The sequence below is a fragment of the Typha angustifolia genome, chromosome 3 (genome assembly GCF_048772165.1).
Source record: "Typha angustifolia cultivar Huaian chromosome 3, ASM4877216v1, whole genome shotgun sequence".
Lineage (NCBI taxonomy): Eukaryota > Viridiplantae > Streptophyta > Magnoliopsida > Poales > Typhaceae > Typha > Typha angustifolia.
The window spans coordinates 697,714-721,203 of NC_133241.1; the positions used below are offsets into that span (position 1 = coordinate 697,714).

The following is a 23,490-nucleotide window of genomic DNA, read 5'->3' on the forward strand; positions in this document are numbered from 1 at the left end:
ATGTTAAAACTTAAAAGGTTGAAAGAGATTAAACAACTACAGAATAGACTGCATAGTTGGAGACTACAAATCTCACTAACAACATGAGCACACATAACCACCAAGCCACAGGATCATTTACTTATTTCAAATTTCCAATAAGCCATTTGAAAGATCATGCATGAGTGAGGTCCCTACAATTCATTGCGCTTCATCAATATCTTGTAAGATGCAAGATAAATACTTTAATTTTTTAGTTATCACTAAAAGGAAGTCAGCACATTAGGTAAACTGCTAAAGTTTATTTCAGGACAAATTAGACTAGAAGATACTGAAAAGGGTAAAGGTAGTGGAAGTAGGTATTCAGTGCTCCGAATCATTCCAGGAAATTGCAATTTGGGGACACAGTGATAAGGATATTACATGGTATGAAAGTGCCTATTGTTGTGCTGTCCACATTTACTTTGGTACCGGTGACCTAGTCCTTCAGCTAGCTTCATAAGTTCATAAGAATGATGTTCATGTTTCAATTCTCATCATCACTATTGTTTTACTAAAATTCATGGAAAAATGGCAGGCTGTCTGATAAGAAACACAAAACATGTCCACCACCTGACCAATAGGTCATCTGCAGACATGTGTGAAAAACATGGAGGTGCAAAAATTCTTTCTAGAGCAGCCAGGACCCTGAATCTTTTGGTAGTCTTTCCTGGAAGGAAAACAAGAACCTTTGCGTGAATAAGAATAAGGAATTTCGGAGAGTTCTATTCTATAGAGCTCAATTTCACTGAGAAAAAAGATCGTTAAAATGATAAACAACTGAAACCTTCTGCATGCATATGAATTTAAGAGGCAACTGTAATCATGCATATTCATTGAAAATTCCAATGCGATTATTCACCTTAAGACCTTGACTTCCTTGAGGAAGATAACTGTCACGTTTAACCCAAGCAAAACAATCAAGATGGCAAGAAAATTTGGCACGGCATTCTCCTTGGTTAGCGTCGCACTGGAAACCTATTTCCTGCAAAGGATAAAGTAATAGCAAACTGTGTAAAAGAGCTGCCAAAGCAAATGATTCAAGAGTATAAAGTCAAAAATGCTAAGTAGCATCAATTATTTCTCCATCAAATAACTTGAAAGGAAAAGTTATATAGGTATATATAGAAAGAGTGTGGCATCATCTCCCATCGTATAATTTCCAGATTTTTTATTCAAGTGTCTAGAAACATATAATCTGACACATTAAGCATGTCATCCTTGGTTGTTTATTTCACTTACTACCAATATTATAAAAGTCATTGAGATAGAACTTTGTTTCGCTTAAAAGTGAAAATTTGAAAATCCTAGAGGAACATTAGCCCTTTTCCATATCTCTCTCTCTCTACCATCTCTATATTGTCCTCCCTCCCCACACAAAATCCTCTCTCACTTAGGCTGGCCTATCCACCTGATTGCTCTCTCTAGTCCCAATCCACTCACTTGCACCTTTAAATACTATCATGACCAACATTTTATCAGCACATGCTTTCACTTTGTCTTTCACCAATGCAAGAAAGCTGCCACTATGGGAACACGTCGTTTGCATTCTTTAATGTAAAGCAAGTGAAAAAGAATCTATTGATTGTTTTTCTTTGTAAAGGAATTAAATATAATAAGTAATAAAAAAGATGCCTAATAAACACATACTATGCATAAGATTACCACATCTTGTACCTGGCAAAACCGGAGGCTGGTCACTTAGCATGACAGTAAGACCTACCCGGCTACTGCCACGCAACCTAGTAAAGGAACTAGCAATGATAGGAGCCACATGTATTTGAATGCCCTTTTATTATAGTGATTTATATGGTCTTAGAGTAGATTAGTTCTTCAGTAAGTTGTTTCTCGTGATTGGTGTCAGGGGATTGGAACATATAAAAGAATAATCTGGGATAATATTCAACTACATACATTTGTTTGTGCTGATTAGTAGAGTAATGATACTGTAAATATACACAAATAAATAAAAGTTGGAAGTAGGGTAATTTGATACTATAAATAATACAAAATAATCAAAGATGTTCATAATTATTGCAATCTAGATAAGAACGATACTTCCTAGTAGACAATAAGAATGTGCAGACATCTGGGTGTCAAAGGAGGCAAAACAATACCACACCTCACTCATCTTAATTCCATGATGAGCAGCTCTTTTCTCCAGGAATGGCCAGTCAAAGAAATCACCATTGTACGTTACATAGATACCAGGCTTTACCTCTTGCATGTGAGAAAACCATGCTTTAAGTAGGTCTTCCTGTAACATTATAGTATGAGGTATAAAGGAAGTGGAGTTCACATAAAGCCAATATAACAAATGAACTGAAAAAGGAAGAACCTAACTTAAATTAAATAATATATATTACCTCATTTTTTACATTTTTAACTTTAAAGCACCCCTCAAATTCTGGTTTAGGGGTGTACTCCAGATCTTCAATATCCTCTCCTACACACTATAAGAATAATATAGTACATAAATAACATCAAAAAAAAAAAAGGTTACCTAAGTTGGGTAAACAAGATGTTAATAATGGCTAAAGAAACATGCTGGGATATACTCAATATCATAAGCATTAAATGACTTTCAGAAACAGCATAGATGACAAGGAAATACGATCCTCACAATAATGATTAGGGGCCAGGTACCCATTGAAGTCATTGTTTTTTTGGATGTTCTTTCATGATATCTCTTTATTTCCAGCAAGCTTAAGCCAAAATATTATTGGCTTCAACAGATTCTTTACAAAAGCTAAAAAGCCTAAACATAAACTTCACATATATTTAAATATGGAGCAAAGGTGAGATAGTACAGGAAGTCAGGAAGTATGTGGAGTGTTGAAAAATTAAATCTCAGCTTATATTCATGCCGTAACTACATGGCATGTTCTGCTAGCCAGAGATAAAGCTTGACATAACAAGTGATCACTGTTCTAAGACAGGACAAGCAAAAATATTTCCTTGCACAATGCCTTTTTAAACTGTGATTAAATCACTATGATTGATATATAAGTTGTCAAATGTTAATACTCCTGATGATTAATGAATTAAGAGAGTAATGAGTACTCTTAGCATTTTCTTCTTTTGTTCTTTTAACTTTTTCTCAGAATCTGGAATTAAGGCAGAAAGCACATTTGCATGCACTTGTCTGATCATCATCTTTAACATGCTTTGTGTTTGTTTGCAGACTCCCAGCTCAGCGGAAAAAAAAATTAGTATTACGACTGTTCTTCTTAAGAACAAAAGAGGCAAACAGCGAGATTTCAAAGATGTTTTAGAATCTAGAAAACATAAGCCAAAAAATAAAATAAATAACAACTTTTAAAATAAACATAACATCATCAATTGCGAACAATCAAACTTTCTCATCTATAAGTCTAAATACCCTTGCGAACAACCAAACATTCTCATTTATAAGTTTAAATATGCTTGAGTTGTCATGTTCAGCAAGTAGAACTTAAAACTTTTACATGAAGAAACAAATAGAACTACTCTTTTATTGGAATATTATCTAACTTATTTGAAGTTCCAAAATAGCATAGAAACCATTCGTATAATTACTTTGCCTTTTATTCCATTGTTCAAGGAACTTTTTACTATAACCTGGATAATCACTTTAACTTGATGGTTTGAGTTGATCAAAGAATATAATGGTAAGAAAGTAAGTATGCACATCATATGCCCGTGTCGTAAACAGAGCAAACCTAATGTTAGACTTTAAAGCTACGAAGAACAAAGTACTGGAACTTTATCTCACCTCGCGATTGATTATCAAGTATCCTTGCCCATCAATCATGTAAGATAGCATCATTACCATATCATATTCAGCATCTGGAAATTTCAGAGGTAGTTTCGTTGTCTCAATATCAAATGCACAAACATGAACTTCAGCACGCTGAAGAAGATCAGCCCTTTTCTCAAGCAAAGTACCAGCACTTGATACACTAATATCATACCACTGCCCACATCTAATGTCTGTAAAACACAACAGGAATAGAGCTAAATAAGGCACAGTTAAAGTTGTGGACAGCAATGTAGATGTCAGTTTGCAAACAAATAAATGGTGTAACAATTTACAAGACGCACCATTATCAATAGAAAATCGAACATGATATGGAACATCATATTCACGTAGATCAATTATACAATCAAGATAATCCTGTGGCCTTTCTTTGCTGCAAATTCATAGAAATCCAGTGAGTAGTTCCAAGAGGAAAGGTAAAGAATATGCCTAGCACCCAAGGAAAAGCAGACAAATATATTAAAGCGAAGTAGCTGACAAGTAACAAGGCACAACATGAAGCGAAGGCAACCTTACAGTACATGCATGTAAAGAGTTCTAATCACACATTTGGTAAAAAAATCTTTAATAAAAACTTACCTTTTCTCACAGTAGATGGATTCAAATGCTTCAGAAGCATCTAGTTTTTTTTGGTTTCTTTCAACAATATGCAGTAGGTCATTTTTTACATGCATCAGTTGCTGAACAGTATCAAACTGGAGCTTTAGATATTGCCTATGCAAACCAGAGAGATGATTCTTCTGTAATACAAAGAAATAAAGTAAGAACTCTGAATAGTTATGCCACTATCAAATAAAAGCACGGTCACAACAAAGATGATTACAACAAAAGAAAAACATGCACCACACTGCCGATGGTCTAGGCACCTGCTTTATGCTAAGGTCTGCCTAGGTGTCCATCTCAATATCTCTTATTGTTTTAAAAAAGTGACTACCCTTATGGTCTAGGCACCTGCTTTATGCTAAGGTCTGCCTCGGTGTCCATCTCAACATCTCTTATGAATTTTGGTTCTGTAGGTTGATCCTGAATCTCAAATTTGTTGAGGTATTGCTAGATTGGTAGATTATGATTGTCTTGTCTTAGTTAAAAAAGAATAAACAACATTTCTTTTTTAGGATTCACATATTAATCTCGACTTTTGTTTTACATGTTATTTACATTGTTCTTTTATTTTCGGACTGCCTTGTGTCCGCCTAGGCAACACCCTAGCGCCTAGGCATTAGGTGGTTTTTCATCTGAATGCCTGCTGCCTACAATCTTTCAAATTTTCTCAGAACCTTTCTACAGTGGAAGAATGAACAACCTGATGATCGAACAGTAGGAAGTGTTATAAATCCTCCATTCTACACGATTGATAATATTAACACAAATGGGTATGGCATGAATTCATACAACAAGATCTTACCAAATCCAGATCCTCTTTTTCCATGATCTCTATATTAGTTATTCTTCCTTCATACCGTCGTCTCAAATATGCCTCGACATCCAACTCCATCTTGTCCTGCGGCAATTTAATATAAGTACAACAAACCCAAACAGGAGAAAGCCCTTATCGAAATGGGATTAACTAGGTTTTTCCTCTCACCTTCGTGGCAGCATAAAAGTAAGGCATAAACTTGTATTTCACTTTGAACGTCGACCCATCCTGCAAACCAGATCGAACATTGTCTTCCCCCCAGAAAAAATGAATATTGCAAATACATTGATCACAAGAAAATATGAACTTGAGGAATTCACCTGACAAACGAAGTAGAGATCGACGCAGCTGTAGATCTTCCCCGTTTCCTGATCTTCCCATTGCGACTGCAGATGAATCAACGCATGGATTACACAGTCGAACGAGTTAAGAAACAAAAGATCGAAATTGAAGAAGAGTGGATCGCTCACTGGAGCAAGAGTAAGGAGCCACCCGAGCCTCTTGTCGCCCTCGGTGAAGGGAGCGAACCCTAGCTTGCTCTCGAGGACCTCCTCGGCGCTGAGACGAAGCTTCTGCTGTGATGGGTTCCGGGTGGAGCTATATCTACCCCTCCTCCTTCCATCGCCGTTCATGGCGGATCGCCCCAATAGAAAGAGAGGGGGGAGCGGAGGGAGGGCGATAGCGGGAGTGAGAGCGAGAGCGGGACCGAGCGAGCGAGCTTGGATCGGAATGGAACCCTAGAGCCCTTTCTATGGGAGGGACGCGCGAAGGCGACGATGAGCTTTCTAACCCAATTTTCCCGCGCTTTTTCTCATCCCGCTATCTCAGTGCACGTGGCCTTTAATCATTAGTGAGATTATATCACAACTTGAGTGAGAATAAGCTTTTATCCCAACTCGAGTGAGCCAAGGGCGAAGATGTCCTCCTCAGGTGGGCCTCCTCCCCCTAGTTGACTAGAATATCGGAGGGAGGCCCACGGCCACAGAGGTCCTGAGCGTCGGAGGTTGTCGGAGGGCAGCGATCCACTACCAAGGCGGGGCACATCCCTGGAGAAGTGATGATTGAGATCAAAACCCATCTTGAAGACTCAGTGGTGATTGACCTTGAGACACTGTAGAAATATAGAGCTTGATCAAAGCTCTCTCTTTTTGGCCGGTTTGTGGGGGAGGGGTATTCCTTTTATGAAGTTGAAGAGTGTCTTGGCCAAGCTCTAGAATGGTATTGATGGGTTCTTCGTTTTATGTGTTCCAATTTGAGAACCAGGAGGATCTAGATTATGCACTCACCAAGGGAATATAGTTAACTTTATCCCGTGGAGAAACTTCCACAGCTGCTTTTGTGTGGATATAACTCCACAATCTCTCTAAGGAGTATTGGGAGTGGGAGCTGGAGGTGCTCGTTCAAGCAACTGCATACATGGCAAGCCTCTAAGGGTTGATGAGACAATACTAGAGTGCGCTTGGGCTAGGTTCGAAAGAGTGTGTATTAAAGTTGATCTCTCAAAATTGCTATCTATTTGGGTCCAAAAGAAAAGAAAGTCGATCAAATGATAGTTTAGATCACATAGCAGAGACATACACTAGTGCTAAACAGAATACGCCTTAGAGGTCGAGGATCACCGGTGGCCATCACCAGAACAAATGGAGGGGACCAAGGCTCAAGGGGAACCAATATAGGAGATGAGCTCCATGTATGGGCCCTTGGTTTACTATCCACTGCAAAGGTAGGAAGATGATAGGGCATATAGTCTTGCTAAGCTGACTGGAGGGGTTAATCAAAGCAATTGCCCAGTAGATATAGCGAGGGAGATGATGTAGCAAAAGCTGAGACATTCTGAACATCTCAGCAATAGAGGAAGAATGTTGAAATGGTGCTACTAGAGTTGGGAGCCCTGAGAAGATCCCCTATGGCAATTGGCAAGGATAGAATGGGAGGCACATAGAGGCTGGTTAAACAAATCATTAGTAAGGACATTGATGCGGGAAAACCTCGTCAATATTGGATAAAAAAGATGGAATTTTACATGGAAAAGTGCAATGGCCTGTTGGCAGACAAAGTCAAAGGTAAAATGGACACTGTTGACACCTCCTCGAGTCAACTATTGGATACAATCCAAAACTTTCGATCGTCTAAAAAGGATTTAACTAGCTGTCAATGAAAAAGTCGAAGGGATGAAAGCAAGGAGCCCGCCTAGACCGACACATTGGAAAGGCATTTAATGCCTTTTACAAGTGCCGATCAAATAATTATAAATAAGCATTTTGTGGAGATTCCGGTTAAGCTTTTGAAATTGCCATTATAAATGGCTTATCTATTAGGATGGGATCTGGCACGTTTCGAGACTGCCGCACTTCTTACGTAAAAATGAATAAAACTAGGACTTTCAAAACCATGTATGTAGGAACCTACCCATCGGAAGTGGTCCAAGATAGTTTTGCTTCTACCGTCGGCCAGCCACCCTCTCCCCTGGAGAAGCATGAGAAGGTGGTCACCCAGCTCAAGTGAGCTCTCAACTAAGGGGATCGTCAAGAGGTTGCAGGCAACATGGCCCTCAGTAAAGAAGACCTACAACTGGCGCTGGTGGAATATAAGCTGCCAAAAGAGAGACTGAGGCTATGGACGTTGAGGGCTTGGGTGCCACATGACATGCTACAGCTAAGCGAGGGAAAACTGCTTGAGTCCTGGTCTCTATCTTTCTGCCATATATTTTTTTTAATAATTAAAGCCATTTTTTTAGAATTATATGGGTGTTATAAATAAGGAAGCACTTGACTAATATTGAGACATGAACAAAGATTATAATCTAGATCTTCTAATTTTGTTAGATATTCATTTGAATTGCGAGATTGCGAAGAAGTGATGGGTGATGTTGGGTAGTTGGACGTTGCAGGCCTAACCTTTTTAAAGAGTTTATATAACTGAAAAATGATTATAAGTAGACAATTCAATGTTAAATGGCTACATAGATCCAAGCTTTGGTAGGTGCACGACAAGGATAAAAACACTAAATTCTTCTACCTACACCCTACAGATGAGTGGGTCCAGGATTCAATTGAGGTGAGTAGAACCTTCATTTCCTTCTTCACTAGGTTTTAGAGTGCTGAGAAGGATGTCACCTTTGATAACCTGCACCGGCCGGAGCTGTCGGCCTTATTTGAACAAGAAGGCTAAATGTTGACGTCCCTGATATAACCTAATGAGATTAAAAAAGCATTGTGGAGTCTTTCTTGAAACATAAAAGTCAGGACCAGATGAGCTTCAAATCAAAGTTTATATCCGATTTGGCATGTCAAGGGCAACATTCTTACAACGACTAATTGGATTTATTAAACAAAATTATATTTTAAAAAAGTAATAATTTTGGTGCGAATTATAAATATTACAAAGGTCACAATGGTAATCATGATATTCTTGGTCCGTTCACTTGTAGAATAAGTTTAATACTAATATAACTATGCTAATGTTTAATACTAATATAAAAGAAACTTATTCTAATATCAACAATTATCATGTTTTTTTTATAAATTATAAATTATTGCAGTGTAATAAAATTATAAATAATAATTTTATAAATAACTAAAACACTATTTTTAATGGATGGATAGAAATATGAGAGATAAGATAACCAGGAAAGAGAAAATGATTTAAATAGGAGTCTATTAAAGTGATATATTTGAAGAGTAAAATAGTAATTAATAAATATAAAAGTATTAGATAAAAAGAGGAGATGAGAGAGAAGTAAATATTAGTATAAAAATGCTTATATTAGAACAAAAATTCTCTTATTCCACGTGAACAAAGCTTAAAATTTGAGAATTATTTAAAATCCCCTATAAATATGTTAATGAGAGGATTGTTTTGCAATAATTCAGAAATGCAGGTAGTCAATTGCAAAACGCCATTTATTTATTTATAAATTTATAAGCTCTGGTTTCTATTCTAACCAACAAGGGCCTAGGCTTCTCTCAGCTCCGCTGCTGCTCCTCCTCCTCTCCCTCGGCTCCTCTCTCCTACGATCGCTTATCTTCTCCTCTTCCCAAAACCCTAACCTTAACCTTAGACTCATCCAAAACCTCATCCTCTTATTCAATCCCATTCCACTGTCCTTTCGGATCCCTCATTTCTACTCCCCTACGTCCCTCGGGTCCTCCGCCTCCCTCCGGTTTGGAACCCTAACTCGATTCTCCCCATTACGATCTCCCCACTTTCCGACTCGGGTGCGTTTTTGAATGATGGTGGCGAACAAGGTTGATCTGTCGGAGGATCTGATCCCGTCGAAGCCGGCCGAGGAGGCACGGGCGGCGAAAGGTATGGATTTGGGTTTCGGATCTATTCTTTTTTGTATGCTATTCTTGTGATGGAACGGTAGGATCGTGTTGTAATCGTTCCCTATATATGTATATCTTTTGGTGTCCAATCTTCTGCTCACGTTTTGGGTTTTTATTTAGTAAATTAGACAATGGGTGTTAAAATCTCTTATTCATTCCTCATTTCGTGGAATAATTGGTAGTTATTTTATTTACTATAGGAGATTGGTTTATCTGAGTTCTTTATAGCGGATCATCATGTGGAAGTAATGACCGTAGAAGTTGATTCCGTGAAGCGACTCCAGCATTGTTTTTTTGGATCTTATCTTGGTCTAGTTCTCTTGATACTGTTTCCTGGTTTATCAATAAAATAATTCCTATGTTTATTTGTTGGTAGTGTATGATAACTGGGATTACCGTGCTTTTCTGTCCGTTAAAATGTTATTTAACTTTTGGGTGTTAAGTGTTCATGTTGACTAGTGAAGTGTTGAGTTGTTGCTCCATTTGCACAGATGACACAACCGTGGAAAATGGTGATGGCAAGGGGCTCCCTGGAATTCTTGCAGAAACTAAAGGTAGCTGTCTAACAGTCGCTTTTGACCATTCTATTTTGCACATGCATGGTTCTGGTTATCGTCTTGCTGTTACTTTACCTGGGAACAATAGGATATTGTGATTCTGGTTATCGTCTTGCTGTTACTTTACCTGGGAACAATAGGATATTGTGATTCTGGTTATCGTCTTGCTGTTACTTTACCTGGGAACAATAGGATATTGTGATTTGTGAATATGGTTTCCCTTCTCTTCTCCAATGGCAAAAGTGGGAGGAGGGAACCGCTAAATTGATGGTTGTTTCTACAACAACAATCCTTGCATTTTCTCTTGTGTCATTGCCATTGCTGTGTTATCAGTATACATTTCACACTGTCTGCTCCTTTGTATTTATGTGGTGCTGGTTCAAAATCTTATGTTTCATCATAACTCAATATCCTCATTTGGTAGAATAATGGTACCTTATTTGGGGTCGGCCGTATAGTTCATTTCTCTTCATTTCTCTCTTTTTAATGCAAGTGTTCATCAAATCAAGCACTACCACATTTTTCACTACGCCACTATTTCAAATGAAGTTTGTTCGACTGATCGATTGAATCAGTCGCGTTCTGACTAATTTACTCAAGTTAGTTTTTGTCTTTTCGTCCCTCTCATAAAACCTAATTGAATGGCATCATTCTATGATTATATGATTATATCACCTTCATTAGACATTCAAAACCATCTTACTCTGTTCTCACATAACTATCCATTATGATAATACCCTAACATTTGTTATTTAATCTCCTCGATAAGTGCATTATTGTTGATGATTCCAGTATAAAATACTCTAGCGTTTACAATCTTTTTATCTTATCTTGTTATCTATTTTACTTTCTTCTGTTATCTATCAGGTATCACTTTGTTGGCAGTTAATTCTCATACCTGCTATATGTTCCACGTATCATAATTTTTCTCTGCTAAATTTGCTACATAGTACATAGGATGCAGATTCTTCAAAGAGCTTCTTTCATCTACCCCTTGCAAAGGTCACGTTCTTATGCTAGCCTGTTGATATTTGGTTGAAAAATAAAAAATCTACAAATATTCTATTTTCTTTGTGGCGAAAATTCCCGATTGATGGAAGCATAGTATTGAATATCATATGCATGCACCTATATGTGCGGTTCTGGGTGGAACAAATTATTTATCTCTGCAAATGGATTTTGGCTAGTTATATATCCTACATTTTGTAGTATGTTTCAAATTTTTATGAGTTTATTTATTTATGAACTCACAGTGATCTCTAGTTATCCTCAGTGTATGTATATGTTTGAAATGCTGCAGATAAATTAATGCCAGAGAACAATATACCTTTGTCGCCTCAGTGGCTTTACTCAAGACCCAATGAAAGCAAGGTCAGTCTTTCTCCTGCATCAGTCATCCAAATGATAACCATCTTTCTATATCAACTCACTTATTTATTATAGTTTTATACTTTAGGTATATTGTGTCTTATCTGTGCAGTTTTCCTCCTGTTATATTTTCTAGTTCTTTTGTAAGCTACTTTTTTCTTATGGAACTTGACAGGTGTAACATGGATCCTGATGTTGAACCCTTTAGTCATTGCATACTGAAGATCTGATATAAACATTCTCTGTGGCATCTTGTGAATGAATGTGAAAATAAATCTTTTTAAGCATTATTATATGTGTTTGCTGATTTGCTCACGTTGTCTGGGCTGTGCTCTGACTGGAACTAACTCTAAGTATCCTTACAATTTTGGTTTTTAGCAGGAAATTTCCTATTAAATCAACTATTTGGCAAATCTTCCTATTTGGGATGTCTATATGTTTTGCCCTTCTACTTTCCATGCCATCTTCTACCCTGTAAACCTTTGCATTATCATGATTTATCAAACATATTCTTGCATGTTGGTAGGACTTTTAGGTTACAGATAGTTCTAGTTGAATACTGTTGAAGCTGAGTTTGACAAGTAACTTGCTATGGTCATTATACTGCAATTAGAAAAACTGAATGACATTGTATGTACTTTCTCAGGACATTATACCGTAGTGTTTTTATTGCCTTTTAACACGGTCAACATTGACAGGATATGCATCGATCAAATTTCTTGCCCCATGGTACCTCTTCTGATTGCCACCAGAAAGATAATTTGGTTTTGGAAGGGTCTCTTGGTATGAAGGATGGAAGACAAATTGAACTTGATGTTGAAAATAACCACAGTTGGCATGAAGAAGAGAGGGAAACCAGTCTACTCAGCAGGAGGGACCGAAGGAAGGAAGGAGATCGAGAAAATGAATACTGTAAAACCGAACACCGTTCTGACAGTGTTCCTGTTAAAGAAATGACTGATTCTAGGAACTTGTCATTTGAGCAGTGGCTTGATGCTACTAACCGTATTGTGGGAAATGAAAGTCGACGGGACAGCAAATGGTCATCTAGATGGGGCCCAGAAGGGAAAGAGAAAGATACATGTATAGACAGAAAAATAGATGCTGATAGGGAGGATACTGCAGATGAAAAACAATATATTCCTGGCAGCAACCGTACGGCATCTGAATCCGATTCCCGTGATAAATGGAGACCACGTCATCGTCAAGAAGTTCCTTCATGTGGGTCATCTGTTTATCATTCTGCTCCGGGTTATGGCTTGCAGGGAGGGCGTGGTGAGGGTGCAAATGTTGGCTTTGCTCCTGGAAGGGGTAGATCAAATGTCCTTGAGACATCTGTATTCAAGAGATCTTCTCGCACTCATCCTATTGGTGCTGCATATGGGCATGAGAAGTCAAGTTTATCTGCTGAAATATTTTGCTATCCACGGGCAAAGCTTCTTGATGTTTATAGGAAGAATCAGGTGTTATCATCATTTGATTCAACTCCTGAGGGTTTTGAGGAAGTTCCTCCTATAACAATATCAAGTTCTATAGCTCCGTTGGCTTTTACCGCACCTGATGCAGATGAAGAGGTAGGCTCTCAAGTTTTTCAATTGCAACTCTAACTCTTAGTTTTACTATTTTTTACCGAGTTGAGGGTTTGTTAGTGAATGACAAGTCAAGTTAAAGGACATAATAGGAATTTTATCATCTTTAGTAACTTTTGAATATCAGAGTGAAGCTGTGCCAAATATTTATATTGCATTGTATATAAGCACATGGTACGTCATGTTGCCTGAATATGCTTGTATGAATAGGTAATGTAAATCTTTCTCTAGGTATAATGTGTAACGAGAAAATAACAATACAAGCAAAATATCTCTCTCTCTCTCAAACAAGTGAGTAAGGTAACACTAGATTTACAAAATTGCAACATTAGTGTCCCTTGCCATCCATTCTTTCCTGATGGTCATTACCTTGTGCTATCTGTTTGACCCATGACGGCTGTGTAAGCAGGGCATTCTTGCTAGTCTGGACTTCATTTTTCCCTGCTTCATAACTAAGGCTGCTCTGTCACATTTACTTTACTTGCTTTTTGTGCTTCTGCTCCTTGATTAGATTTGTTGATCGACACTCTTTGCGTCCGTCTTTGCGTCCGTGTTTGAAAGATTCAAAAGTAAAAGGACTTACAAGAGTCAACTGTAAACATAATGGGTTGGAAAATACTGTAGAAAGACTGAGCATCTCAAGAGATGCTCTTTATCTTTCTTCTGGTACATAGTCCAGCAAAAGAAGCTGGCCATGTGATGTGTATCTTTCTTAAATTTAAAAAATTGAGACATTTGATCACTGCATCAATTCTTATGTATGTCCCTAAATCTAATATTAGAATTCTAACAGGATGATCTTATGTATTGATCACTGCATCAATTCTTATGTATTGATCACTTCATTAATACTTAATTATGTTCGTAGTTCTATTGTGAACAGGTGTGGTTTTAATACTTCATTAACATCATGCTTTCCTTTTATCTGTCTTGCAGGATATACTGGAGAATATGTGCAAAGTCAACACTAATGGTAGTGACATCTGCAATAATTTATGCAGAAATGCTGATAGAAGAGTCAATAGCAGCGCAGCAGGTAGTCTGTTGCATGTGATTATATGATACTCAATATTATTATGGCTATTTTTAATTTAGGAGATATTAAGAACATGTAATCCATTAGAGTTCCTCTGAAGAGGTATTCATTACCTCTCTGGCAACTTATCATGAAAAACAGGAAGATTATTAAATGGTAATTGGTAAAGACTTTTCAGACGTCTTTCTACCTAATTTTTTTTTTCCTAGTTAAATTGTACATGTTTCTATTTATTTGATTGTTGAACTGTTGATTCCTGATGTTCAGACAGAACCTCGATCCTCGGAGAGTATCGAGGAAAGACCAATGCTTATAATGATGAGGAAGATAGAGGTTTTGTGACTCCCAGTAATTCAAAGAATGATGCTTATTATAATATCGGAGATCTAGCCAATAAACATACAGATACAAAATATAAATTGGAGGTTGGTGTGCCAGTTGTTAGAAATTCTGATGAAATTGTGGACCCTTCTGGTGCTTTTGCAAAGAATGCTAATGAGAATATCAACTCACCTAATTCTTTTAATGGAATTCCTAATATACCTCTTGATTCTAGTTCTCTGCTTGATGAATCATTTATCTCGGAACAACCTAATAGGAAAGAGCAGGACGGAACCAATAATGATGAAGTAAAGATATCTGAACAGAGTGATGAAGTAAAGATGTCTGAACAGAGTGTTCCTCCTAAGGAGTTGAGCTTGTTTTACCTGGATCCTCATGGAGAGATCCAGGGACCATTTTTAGGAGTTGATATCACCTCTTGGTTTGAACGAGGTTATTTTGGTACAGATCTACCTGTACGTTTGTCTAGTGCTCCAGAAGGTGCAAATTTCCAGCAACTGGGTGATGTAATGCCACATTTGAAAGATAAAGTCCAGGCAGTCTATGTACCTTATGTGAATGATCAATCTCACATGTCAGTTGCTGCAGGAGGGAACCTTGAGACTAGTACTATTCCTACTGAGATAAGTAGTTCAACTTCTGTAAATAGTCAGCAGTTAGCGACGACTGACTTCCTGGATTCTTTGGACCGTCAAGGTCAACGAGGTACTTTTGAACATGATGACTTCAGGAACTCTGATGACAGGTGGTTGCACTATCCAGAATTTGAAACTTCGGCTGGCATTTCTACTGCCCAGACACAAAACTTCCATGAGCTTAGCCAAGAAGGTTTGTTTTGTCTGGTCCTTTGTCATCAATGTCCTGATCCATTATTTTGGTAATTCTTAGTTTCCATATTTATTTAGTTCTCAGAATTCTCCATTTCGTAATGTTCTGCAGGGGTTCCGTGTCCTGGAATGCCTGTTATGAGTACTGAAAATATTCTAAGTAAGTCTTTTGACAACCTCCATCTGGCATATACTACTATTGTTGGTAGCCCTTCTTTGGCAGGCGGAATGGAAGAAATGAAAATGACCGATCAGATGGTTCCAGCAGATAATGAATTAAATCCTTTTGGTTTATTGTTGTCTGAACTTGAAGGAACTCATTTAAGACATCCTCTGTCATCAAACATATGCAACACTACTGATCAGAACATGGCCAATCTGGCTGTGGGTGGAGAGGCATCTTTCTCTGGTCAAAAGCATAAGTCACTAAATTCAGCTCTTAACTTCTCTGGTAATGATGCATCACTGACTAATGGCAGAAGAAACACTAGCTCAAATGTACTTCAGAATTTTATGGATGCTAGCCTCTTTTCTCGTAGTGAACTAGATTCTGATCATTGCCGTCTGAAAGAGCACCTTCTGTCTCAACAATTGCAAAGCCGGCAGCTTCGGCAGCACCATTTGTTATTTCCTCAACAAACCATGCATGCAGATAGAAAATTGTTAGATAAGGCTGAGGGTTCTATTCGCCATCAACAGTTTATCAGACGAGCAATACCAGATATTGAACTGCAGCTCCATCATCAGAAGCAGCAGCAAGTGCAGTTCCATCTTCAGAAGATGCAACTGTTGCAGCAGTATCAACATCACCAACAGCAGCGGCTGCAGCAGCAATTACTAGTTGAGCAATTGAGGAATCGACATGTGCTTGATGCTGGTTTTGGACAATCATATATGGACACCTGCCAGCCAAATAGTGTGCTGGATCAATATCTGTGTAGGCAGAAATTACTACGTGAATTGCAGGACCAATCTCATTATCTTTCACAGCAGCATGGTTTTTCATTAGAGCAGCTTATACAAGCTGGCTCTCGTTATCATGGTGAGCGTCAGAATGATCACTTGGATGTTCTCTCTCATCCTAGAAATAAGCATATTCTTCCTTTAGAAGAACAAGTTCTCTTAGATATTCAGCAACAGCAGCTACTAGCTCATCAGCTCTCCATGAAATCAAAACAGATGGCCAGGATAGAAGAACAACGTCATTCAGGCAGGGTCTGGCCAGTTGGTGAATCTGATCAGTTTTCCCAGACAGCTTTCCACCCACCTCACAGTCAAGGCAATGGATTTGACCAATTAGATTTTCTGGAGCAACATCAGCGATCTTTATCTTTGAACCAACGGAGTTACCTTGAACAAGTCTCTATGATGCATGGTGGACTGCAACAAGGAAATATTGAACCTAACTTACAATTTTTTGACAGGTCAATCTCTTTGTCTACACGTAATCCTGAGTCAAATAATGATCTTGCTCATGTTATAGCACATCAAGGGCTGAATGTCCAAGAAGAGTCTGGTCATATGTATCCTTCTGACAAGATTATGCAATTCCCTTCTGAGAGACAGCTGTATCAACATCAGAATTCATATCAGTTCGCTCCTCATTTGGATGCCATAAGGGGCCAACAGATAGCTTTCAGTGGGCAGCTTCCTTTAGTAGAATCACGGTTCAATCAGTTACATCTAGAGCTGCAGCAGCAGAAGAGAGATATGAGTAAAGGTTTCTCTTTAGACAATGAAGAAGCATGGTCATCACTTGCAAGAGAAAATGAGAACTTAATGAATGGACTTGATTTGCTCCATCACAAACAAGTCAATCAAATTTCCCAAACACTGGGAATGGCCAAAGGGGCATCTATCTCATCATATGGAATCAGGGAACCAGCTCGGCTCCTTTCAGATTATGAGCTTAATCATTTCTCTCAGTCAGAAAAGACATTGCAACAGAGCTTAGCAAATATAGATGTGAAAGAACATGCCAATAACATTGCAAACAGAGAATTGGATATCCAAATGAGTCGTGGATTATCAAATGAATTTGAACCACTGGATATGGTAAAGTTGGAAAAATATGGTCATGGGGATTATATTGGTGGCAATATATCTCTATCAGATTTGAGAGACAGGAAAAGGAACAACTTGGGAGAAGACTCACTGATGGATCATAGAGATTTAAATGACAACAAGCTAATCAGACCTGCTTCATTTGACAGCATTGGTAAGCTTTTTGGAAGTTTCTTTTCTGTCTGTTGATATTTGAAATTTGAAACATGACCATCAAATCATGCAGGTGGAAGTTTGGGTTCTTATGGCTACGGACTGGAAGATGATATTGCTTATGATAAGTCAATGTCCAATGGCAGGTACTTTTTCTTTATGCTTTGAAATTGAATGTCAATTTATAGATGATTAGTGTCAATGAACCTTTGAAGATTGATTAATGCCGTGATATTTATGCTTGATTAATGTCATAAATACCAGATTCCAGTCCTTCAGAATGCATAAGAGTTATCTCTTTGCTACTTCATTTTAATATTGCTATTTATGCTTCAATTGTTTGGCTAATATAGTCTGGTTTTCCTCTTAATGAACGTCATTTTATACCTCGTAATCTTGTATTGAAATAATGAAGATTTTCTTTTGTTATTCAAGATGCTTGACAGCTTTGAACTTTGGAGTTTGGAGATGCAACTAAAGATGATTCTTGATTTGGACATTGCATGAAGATGCTGCTTGTGTCTCTTATTATCCTATAATTGTCGGACATAAAGCATCCCAAAATTATTCTTAATTAGTCATATGATGGAATCCAAGTCTTTCTTCCCCAAATATTGCGACTTTTGCTAGATTATAATATTGGCATAATTGAATTCATTTATCCATGTATATTCATATATGCGGAGTTGTATAATGGGTGATCCAAGATTATCTAAAAAATCATCCTACATGATGAACTGAGGGATGGCATTCTTTACTGACAACTTTCCTGGAGTTTGACTCAAGTTTTTTTGTACTTTCTGTTCTTCTACCTTGGACTGAATCTCTTTCTATTCCCCTCCTTTAGCAGGATATCTGGCATCCTTTTGGAAGGAATGGATGAATCCTCACTGAAGAGAGCACATGTCTCACATGCTACGTCATCCCAAGTGTCATCCTTGGCGACAGTTTCAGCTCCTTACCCCATAAAAGGGAAGGGCCCTGTTAGCCTGGCAACCTCTGATGGTACGCCTATGATCTTCCTACGACCAAATTGCCTACAAATTTATTAGTAGTTTCCTGCCTTAATTCTAATTGTCCTGAGATCTGTCCTAATGAACAGGTGGACAAGAGCATGAAGGGAATGCAAAAGTCCTGGAGACATCAGCCAGGAGCAAGAGCAATGCAAGGTTCCACGGGGACTATTCCTATGGTGATAGAGACCCACCAGAAGCTTCTTTCGTTGATATGCTGAAGAAACCTGCTGTAACAGAAGCTGTTGTTTCTACTGGAACTGCAGACTCTACTGATTCCAGTACAGTTGGTAAAAGTGGCAAGAAGAAAGGGAAAAAGGGGAGGCAGATTGACCCTTCTCTTCTCGGATTCAAGGTTCATAGCAACCGTATTATGATGGGTGAGATCCACCGCCCTGGTGATTTTATTTGACTCCTGTCTCTTCGATTCTATTGGATGTACAGTTTCATGTAAAGTTGTTTCTTCTTCCAATTTTTTGTCATATTCTTTCAACCTTGAATCAAATTGTAAAGGAGGGTTCAGTTTTGGGAATGGGAGAGCCCTTTGTAAATGATAGTTCAGGTGAACACATGTATAGAATATGAACCCTTACAGATAGCCATTTTGATTTCATTTTTTGCAACTTGCAACTCAAGTAAATTTTAATTGCTGCAAAATAGTATGTAGATTCTTTCTGTTCTTCATTTTCTTTTTATTGCTGTAAGCAATAATATGGATGACTTTATTCCTTAAAATTGCATCCTTTAACTGGAGTCTGCAAGATGAGATAAAAAAACAGCTTTAAGGAATTCCAGTTTATTTGAATCACAGGAACAGTGTAGTCTTAACAGTTTGGAAACACTAGAATTGCTCAGGAAATGTATAATTGGCTAACAAGCTCCCTACAGAGCATTCCATGAATCTTGGAAGAGTTGAATTGCTGTTTTGCCCATAATCCACTCCAAATCAGATAATGACAAAGGTAACATTTTTGCGATGACAGAGATGCCCTCCTTTGCCTCTTTGTAGCCGCATTCTGGAACAACATAGGGGAAATCACTGCAGAAAAGGGGTAAAAAGGATACTAAGATTCAAGACCTTCTAGGAAGAAAATTAAAGCATAGTTCACATTTCATCTGAACTACTGACTTTGACAAAAGAAATTTCACAATAGCTTTGGTTTGACAATTGAAATTTGAAACGTCGAATTAGGCCACTATTTCTGAAGATAGATATTTGGCCGTGATTTGAGGCGGGAAGATATCTGTTTCCCTTCTGACTTTGCTAACCCTTTTAGCTGCAATGTAACTTGTAACACTGAAATTAAGGGACAAGTTCTCCAACACTGCTCTAGTATATTGGTATAATTGTTTATAACAAATCTAAGATTGGAGAATCTACAGCTTTCAGATGAAGCTGCCATTTCCTGATTAGTAACATAAAGGTTAAATAAAAACTTAACAGAATTTTGTCAAAAGTTGAAGTACCTTCCCCACATGATGCGGTTGGCCCCATAGCTGGAGAGCACTTGGGAAAGAGTATTGCGTGTATCCTCATATGGATACGGTTCTCTTGAAACTCGAAATAGGGCACTGAATTTGATATAGACCTGTTGAACCATATACAAGTGGACAACTTTTACATAATTGCCTGGAAATCTAACCATCACTTTGCAAAGAAAGGTTTACTTTCAACAAAAGATCATTGAAGGAATATAACTTTTGAAATAGAGATTAAGGTCTAATAACATTTAAATGGACAAATTCACAATTGAAAGAACACGTTTGAGGAATCATTGTTTTCCATCATTTAATCCTTCTTTCTTTGAATTCCTTGCTCCCAGTAGATCTTAATAACTCACAAATAGATTAATTATGATATAAAATTCTCACAAAAAAACCAAATAATGGAAGTGATGAATTTATGTATTCTGGGCAACAATTTGAGATTTAGCAACTCTTACACTAGACCACCGAGGCAATATCATTCAGCTAATGATCAGTCAAAGAGCAACAGAAAAAGGTCAATTTATAAGAAATAAAATAGAGCACTAACTAGTTGCTGCATATGGGTGCTATAATGGGCTATACGTTTTATGTAGTTAAGTTCTAGCGCTGTGCATTCGGACTAAGTTTTATAGATCTTTACAACATGACCAATAATTTGTTGTGCCTTGAGAATACACTCTTAATAGTTAATTCTGATGCAGTGGATTGAAACATGGTCACTAGAAAGCCACTAAACTGAAGGGTTGTGACAACCTAATCGTTATCGCCACTATAGACCATTCAACTTCAGGAGAAGCTACAAATATGCTACATATCAGCTGATCGATATAAAAAAAAAAGACAATGAGAGATGGTAAATCTGATTAGCTGTTTGCATATTTTCACAGCATCTTTTGGGATGAAAAATATGTTCATAAGATTGCAAGATTACCTGTGGGAATCTGGATAGCTTTAGCAGAGAAGAGAAAGCCCTGTGTTCCTCATCATTTCTGTAAATATAAGTATATAACATCATTTAAACAACTTTAATGACCTAAGCAATGTACGAAATCAATTAATTGCCTCCACATCTGAAAACAAGCTCACATAGGTGGTTTGCAGAAACCCATGTGATCAATTATTACCACAGTAGAAGGAAAACTTGTGCACAGCTCCTCTATATCTGAAATATATAAACTGAGGCCCTGCGGAATAGCTAACTGTCTGTAAATATTGCAATGGAAAATTTTCAAAGATGCAGACGATAGGAACTAAACATGGCCCAGATTAGAGCAGAATTTGAGCATGCCTTCTCAATTTGACCTAGTCAACTATGCATATTTGCTTTTTCTAAAACGAAAAAAAAAATGTAATGCAAATTGACACCCCTGGGCAGACTATATACATCACGACTTTACAATATGCATTCACTTAGCAAGGGATGAAACACTTGATATACATGCCCGAAGTAGAAAATATATTGAGCTACCTTCATACACATAATTCCTACAGGCACTCCAAGTTCTCCTGCCTTAGCAAACATTGCCTTCCCAACTTCATTTGTCATCTGTTCAGTTGAGGATTATTAGTCAGCAAATCATCTTAAATAAGCATTTGCCTTCAGAAACCTAAGATGTTAGAGAACAATAAGTAATGCTCTCTATACTATACAGCTACATTTCATTTGTCGATTCAAACCCTTAAGTCTTAACAAAAGCCAAAAGATTGATAACAGCAGTAAAGCATCTACGAACCTTTTGACCAGAAGGCCATAAAGCTGGGTTGAATCGGACAGCACGGTATCCGTCCTAGTGAAAAGAAAAACCAGATCAATATACATTAGATGATTCTTCTTATGTTCATACGTGGGGATATGATAGGGCACTTTCCTCAAACTGACCTTCACAACTAGATGCTCAAACTGCTTAATCCCACTTCCATCTTCTGCAGGATTTGCAAGGCAACAACCAGTGAATTTGGATGGATGCCTCTTCAGAACACTAATCCGTGAAGAGATAAAATAATGAGATGGAATGATTTACATGTAAAATACCTTTCTTATGTGGTGATAAAGAGAAAAGGAGAAAGACAACAAATTGTCAAATGCTAAGCATGTATTTGTTAAGCTTCAACTTTTGCCACAAAAGAAAAGGAAGAAGAGAAGAAAAGAAAAGCCATCACTGTTACCACCATTCAAAGTAGAGATGTCAGTAATGTTACTCACATTCAATTTGGATAAATATATAACTACGAATAGAGAAAGTATATCGAAATTCTGTTACATTCGAAGATATGAATCTTTACCTTGTCACCAAGGAATGGTCAAACATATGATTTATAGGCTGCACAACAAGAGCACCACTAACTCCTGCTTCTTCCATACACTAAGAAATGATGGTAGAAGTTAGAGCATGGTTCTACTCCAGAGCATCTAACATGAGTATAGTTTCAAGAAATACACTTCATCACAACTAAAATATCCCTTTATTGCTTCTTATGGTTTTCATATCATCCTTCCCTAAATTGAGGAGAAAAATAACACACTTGGGGAGCTCAAAGTACTGGTGTTAAAAATTTTAAATGTAGTTTGACAATATGTTTAATACCATAAGGACAACCACAACTTATAAAGCGGTAGAAGGAAGAGTAATAAAGCAACAATAATGTCACAACGTTTGGCATAAAGTTGATATCCCATCTGCCCTACATTATAAATTATTGGCTCCAACACCACATTAATAATGGGTTATCGCAAAATACCACATAGGCATTACCTCAAACTATTGACTGGCAGTATTCTCTCAACACGACAACAGTGGGTAAGCATAGGATGCCACAAAAGCTAATCAATTTCATAAAGTTATCTATACTTTCGAAATGCAATATGCCTAACCACATCAATCATGCGCCTTATTCTATAATATTTGCAACATCACTCAACAGCATAATCTCGCAAAACTGAAACAAAATCGTAAATACCTTAAGCAAGAAATCAACATCACCCTGTAGCGACGGTTCCTGCCCCGGGAAGTAAGGGTACTTCTCCACAGCCTAAGCATCCAAGGTCCATTTCAGAAAAAAGGCAAAAGGAGTCCAAAACTCGCTGCTTTTTAGAAAACCCAAGTAAATAAAAAGCATTGGTATACCTCTTGGGGAGAAGCCCAGACATGGAGATGGGAGTCTATAATCTTGGAACTAGGAGATGCGGGAGAAGGAATAGATTGGGAAGAGGCCATGGGGATGAACGGAGAGAAGCTTTTGGTGGTGGAGAGGAGGAATTTCGAATTGGAGAAGAAGTGGGAGGAGAGAGAGGTGGGAACTGAGGCCATTACCAATTAGTGATTTATTAAATTAATCTCAGCTGCAACTACGGCGATGGAAGAAGAGCACATGGGTTACTGCGGACCGTCCATCTGTGGGCCCATCTTCCCTATCACTATTTCCAATTTAACCCTTGTCCTTTTCGATTATATCACAGATAGCCGTTTTGGGATCCTCAGTTTTTGAATTAT

At 37.8% G+C, this 23,490-nt stretch overlaps 3 protein-coding genes across 5 annotated transcripts in view; 1 reads left to right on the forward strand and 2 right to left on the reverse strand.

Annotated features, from left to right (window-relative positions):
- The window catches only part of LOC140758527 (DNA polymerase epsilon catalytic subunit A-like), a 35,770-nt gene extending 29,754 nt beyond the window's left edge, over positions 1-6,016 (reverse strand). The window contains exons 1-10 of the mRNA XM_073094729.1: positions 5,705-6,016; positions 5,555-5,620; positions 5,403-5,462; positions 5,223-5,318; positions 4,397-4,557; positions 4,102-4,190; positions 3,773-3,990; positions 2,385-2,471; positions 2,141-2,275; positions 881-1,003 (exon numbers count right to left, since the gene is read on the reverse strand). Of these exons, the coding sequence (XP_072950830.1) occupies positions 881-1,003; positions 2,141-2,275; positions 2,385-2,471; positions 3,773-3,990; positions 4,102-4,190; positions 4,397-4,557; positions 5,223-5,318; positions 5,403-5,462; positions 5,555-5,620; positions 5,705-5,866 (1,197 nt within the window). The 5' untranslated portion in view covers positions 5,867-6,016. The remainder of the gene's footprint in view (positions 1-880; positions 1,004-2,140; positions 2,276-2,384; positions 2,472-3,772; positions 3,991-4,101; positions 4,191-4,396; positions 4,558-5,222; positions 5,319-5,402; positions 5,463-5,554; positions 5,621-5,704) is intronic.
- A 3,176-nt stretch (positions 6,017-9,192) lies between these two features.
- On the forward strand, positions 9,193-19,172 carry LOC140779439 (uncharacterized). 3 transcript variants are annotated; one of them, XM_073124503.1, is made up of 10 exons: positions 9,193-9,542; positions 10,054-10,116; positions 11,420-11,490; positions 12,186-13,061; positions 14,013-14,112; positions 14,380-15,282; positions 15,394-17,499; positions 17,572-17,644; positions 18,346-18,503; positions 18,601-19,172. In XM_073124503.1, exons 1-10 carry the CDS (start codon positions 9,464-9,466, stop codon positions 18,921-18,923), a joined length of 4,752 nt encoding a protein of 1,583 aa, XP_072980604.1. In that variant the 5' UTR covers positions 9,193-9,463; the 3' UTR covers positions 18,924-19,172. The 3 variants fall into 3 exon arrangements, with proteins under 3 accessions (XP_072980604.1, XP_072980611.1, XP_072980620.1); XM_073124510.1 differs by having other exon boundaries at positions 18,349-18,503; XM_073124519.1 differs by having other exon boundaries at positions 14,902-15,282.
- An 82-nt stretch (positions 19,173-19,254) lies between these two features.
- Positions 19,255-23,329, reverse strand: LOC140779458 (uncharacterized). The gene is made up of 10 exons (XM_073124529.1): positions 23,125-23,329; positions 22,958-23,029; positions 22,283-22,362; positions 21,879-21,978; positions 21,733-21,786; positions 21,468-21,545; positions 21,086-21,183; positions 20,931-20,988; positions 19,979-20,100; positions 19,255-19,550 (listed from the first exon to the last, which is right to left on the reverse strand). The coding sequence occupies exons 1-10, from the start codon at positions 23,305-23,307 to the stop codon at positions 19,394-19,396; spliced, it is 1,002 nt and encodes a 333-aa protein (XP_072980630.1). The 5' UTR covers positions 23,308-23,329; the 3' UTR covers positions 19,255-19,393.
- Between the last annotated feature and the right edge of the window lie 161 nt (positions 23,330-23,490).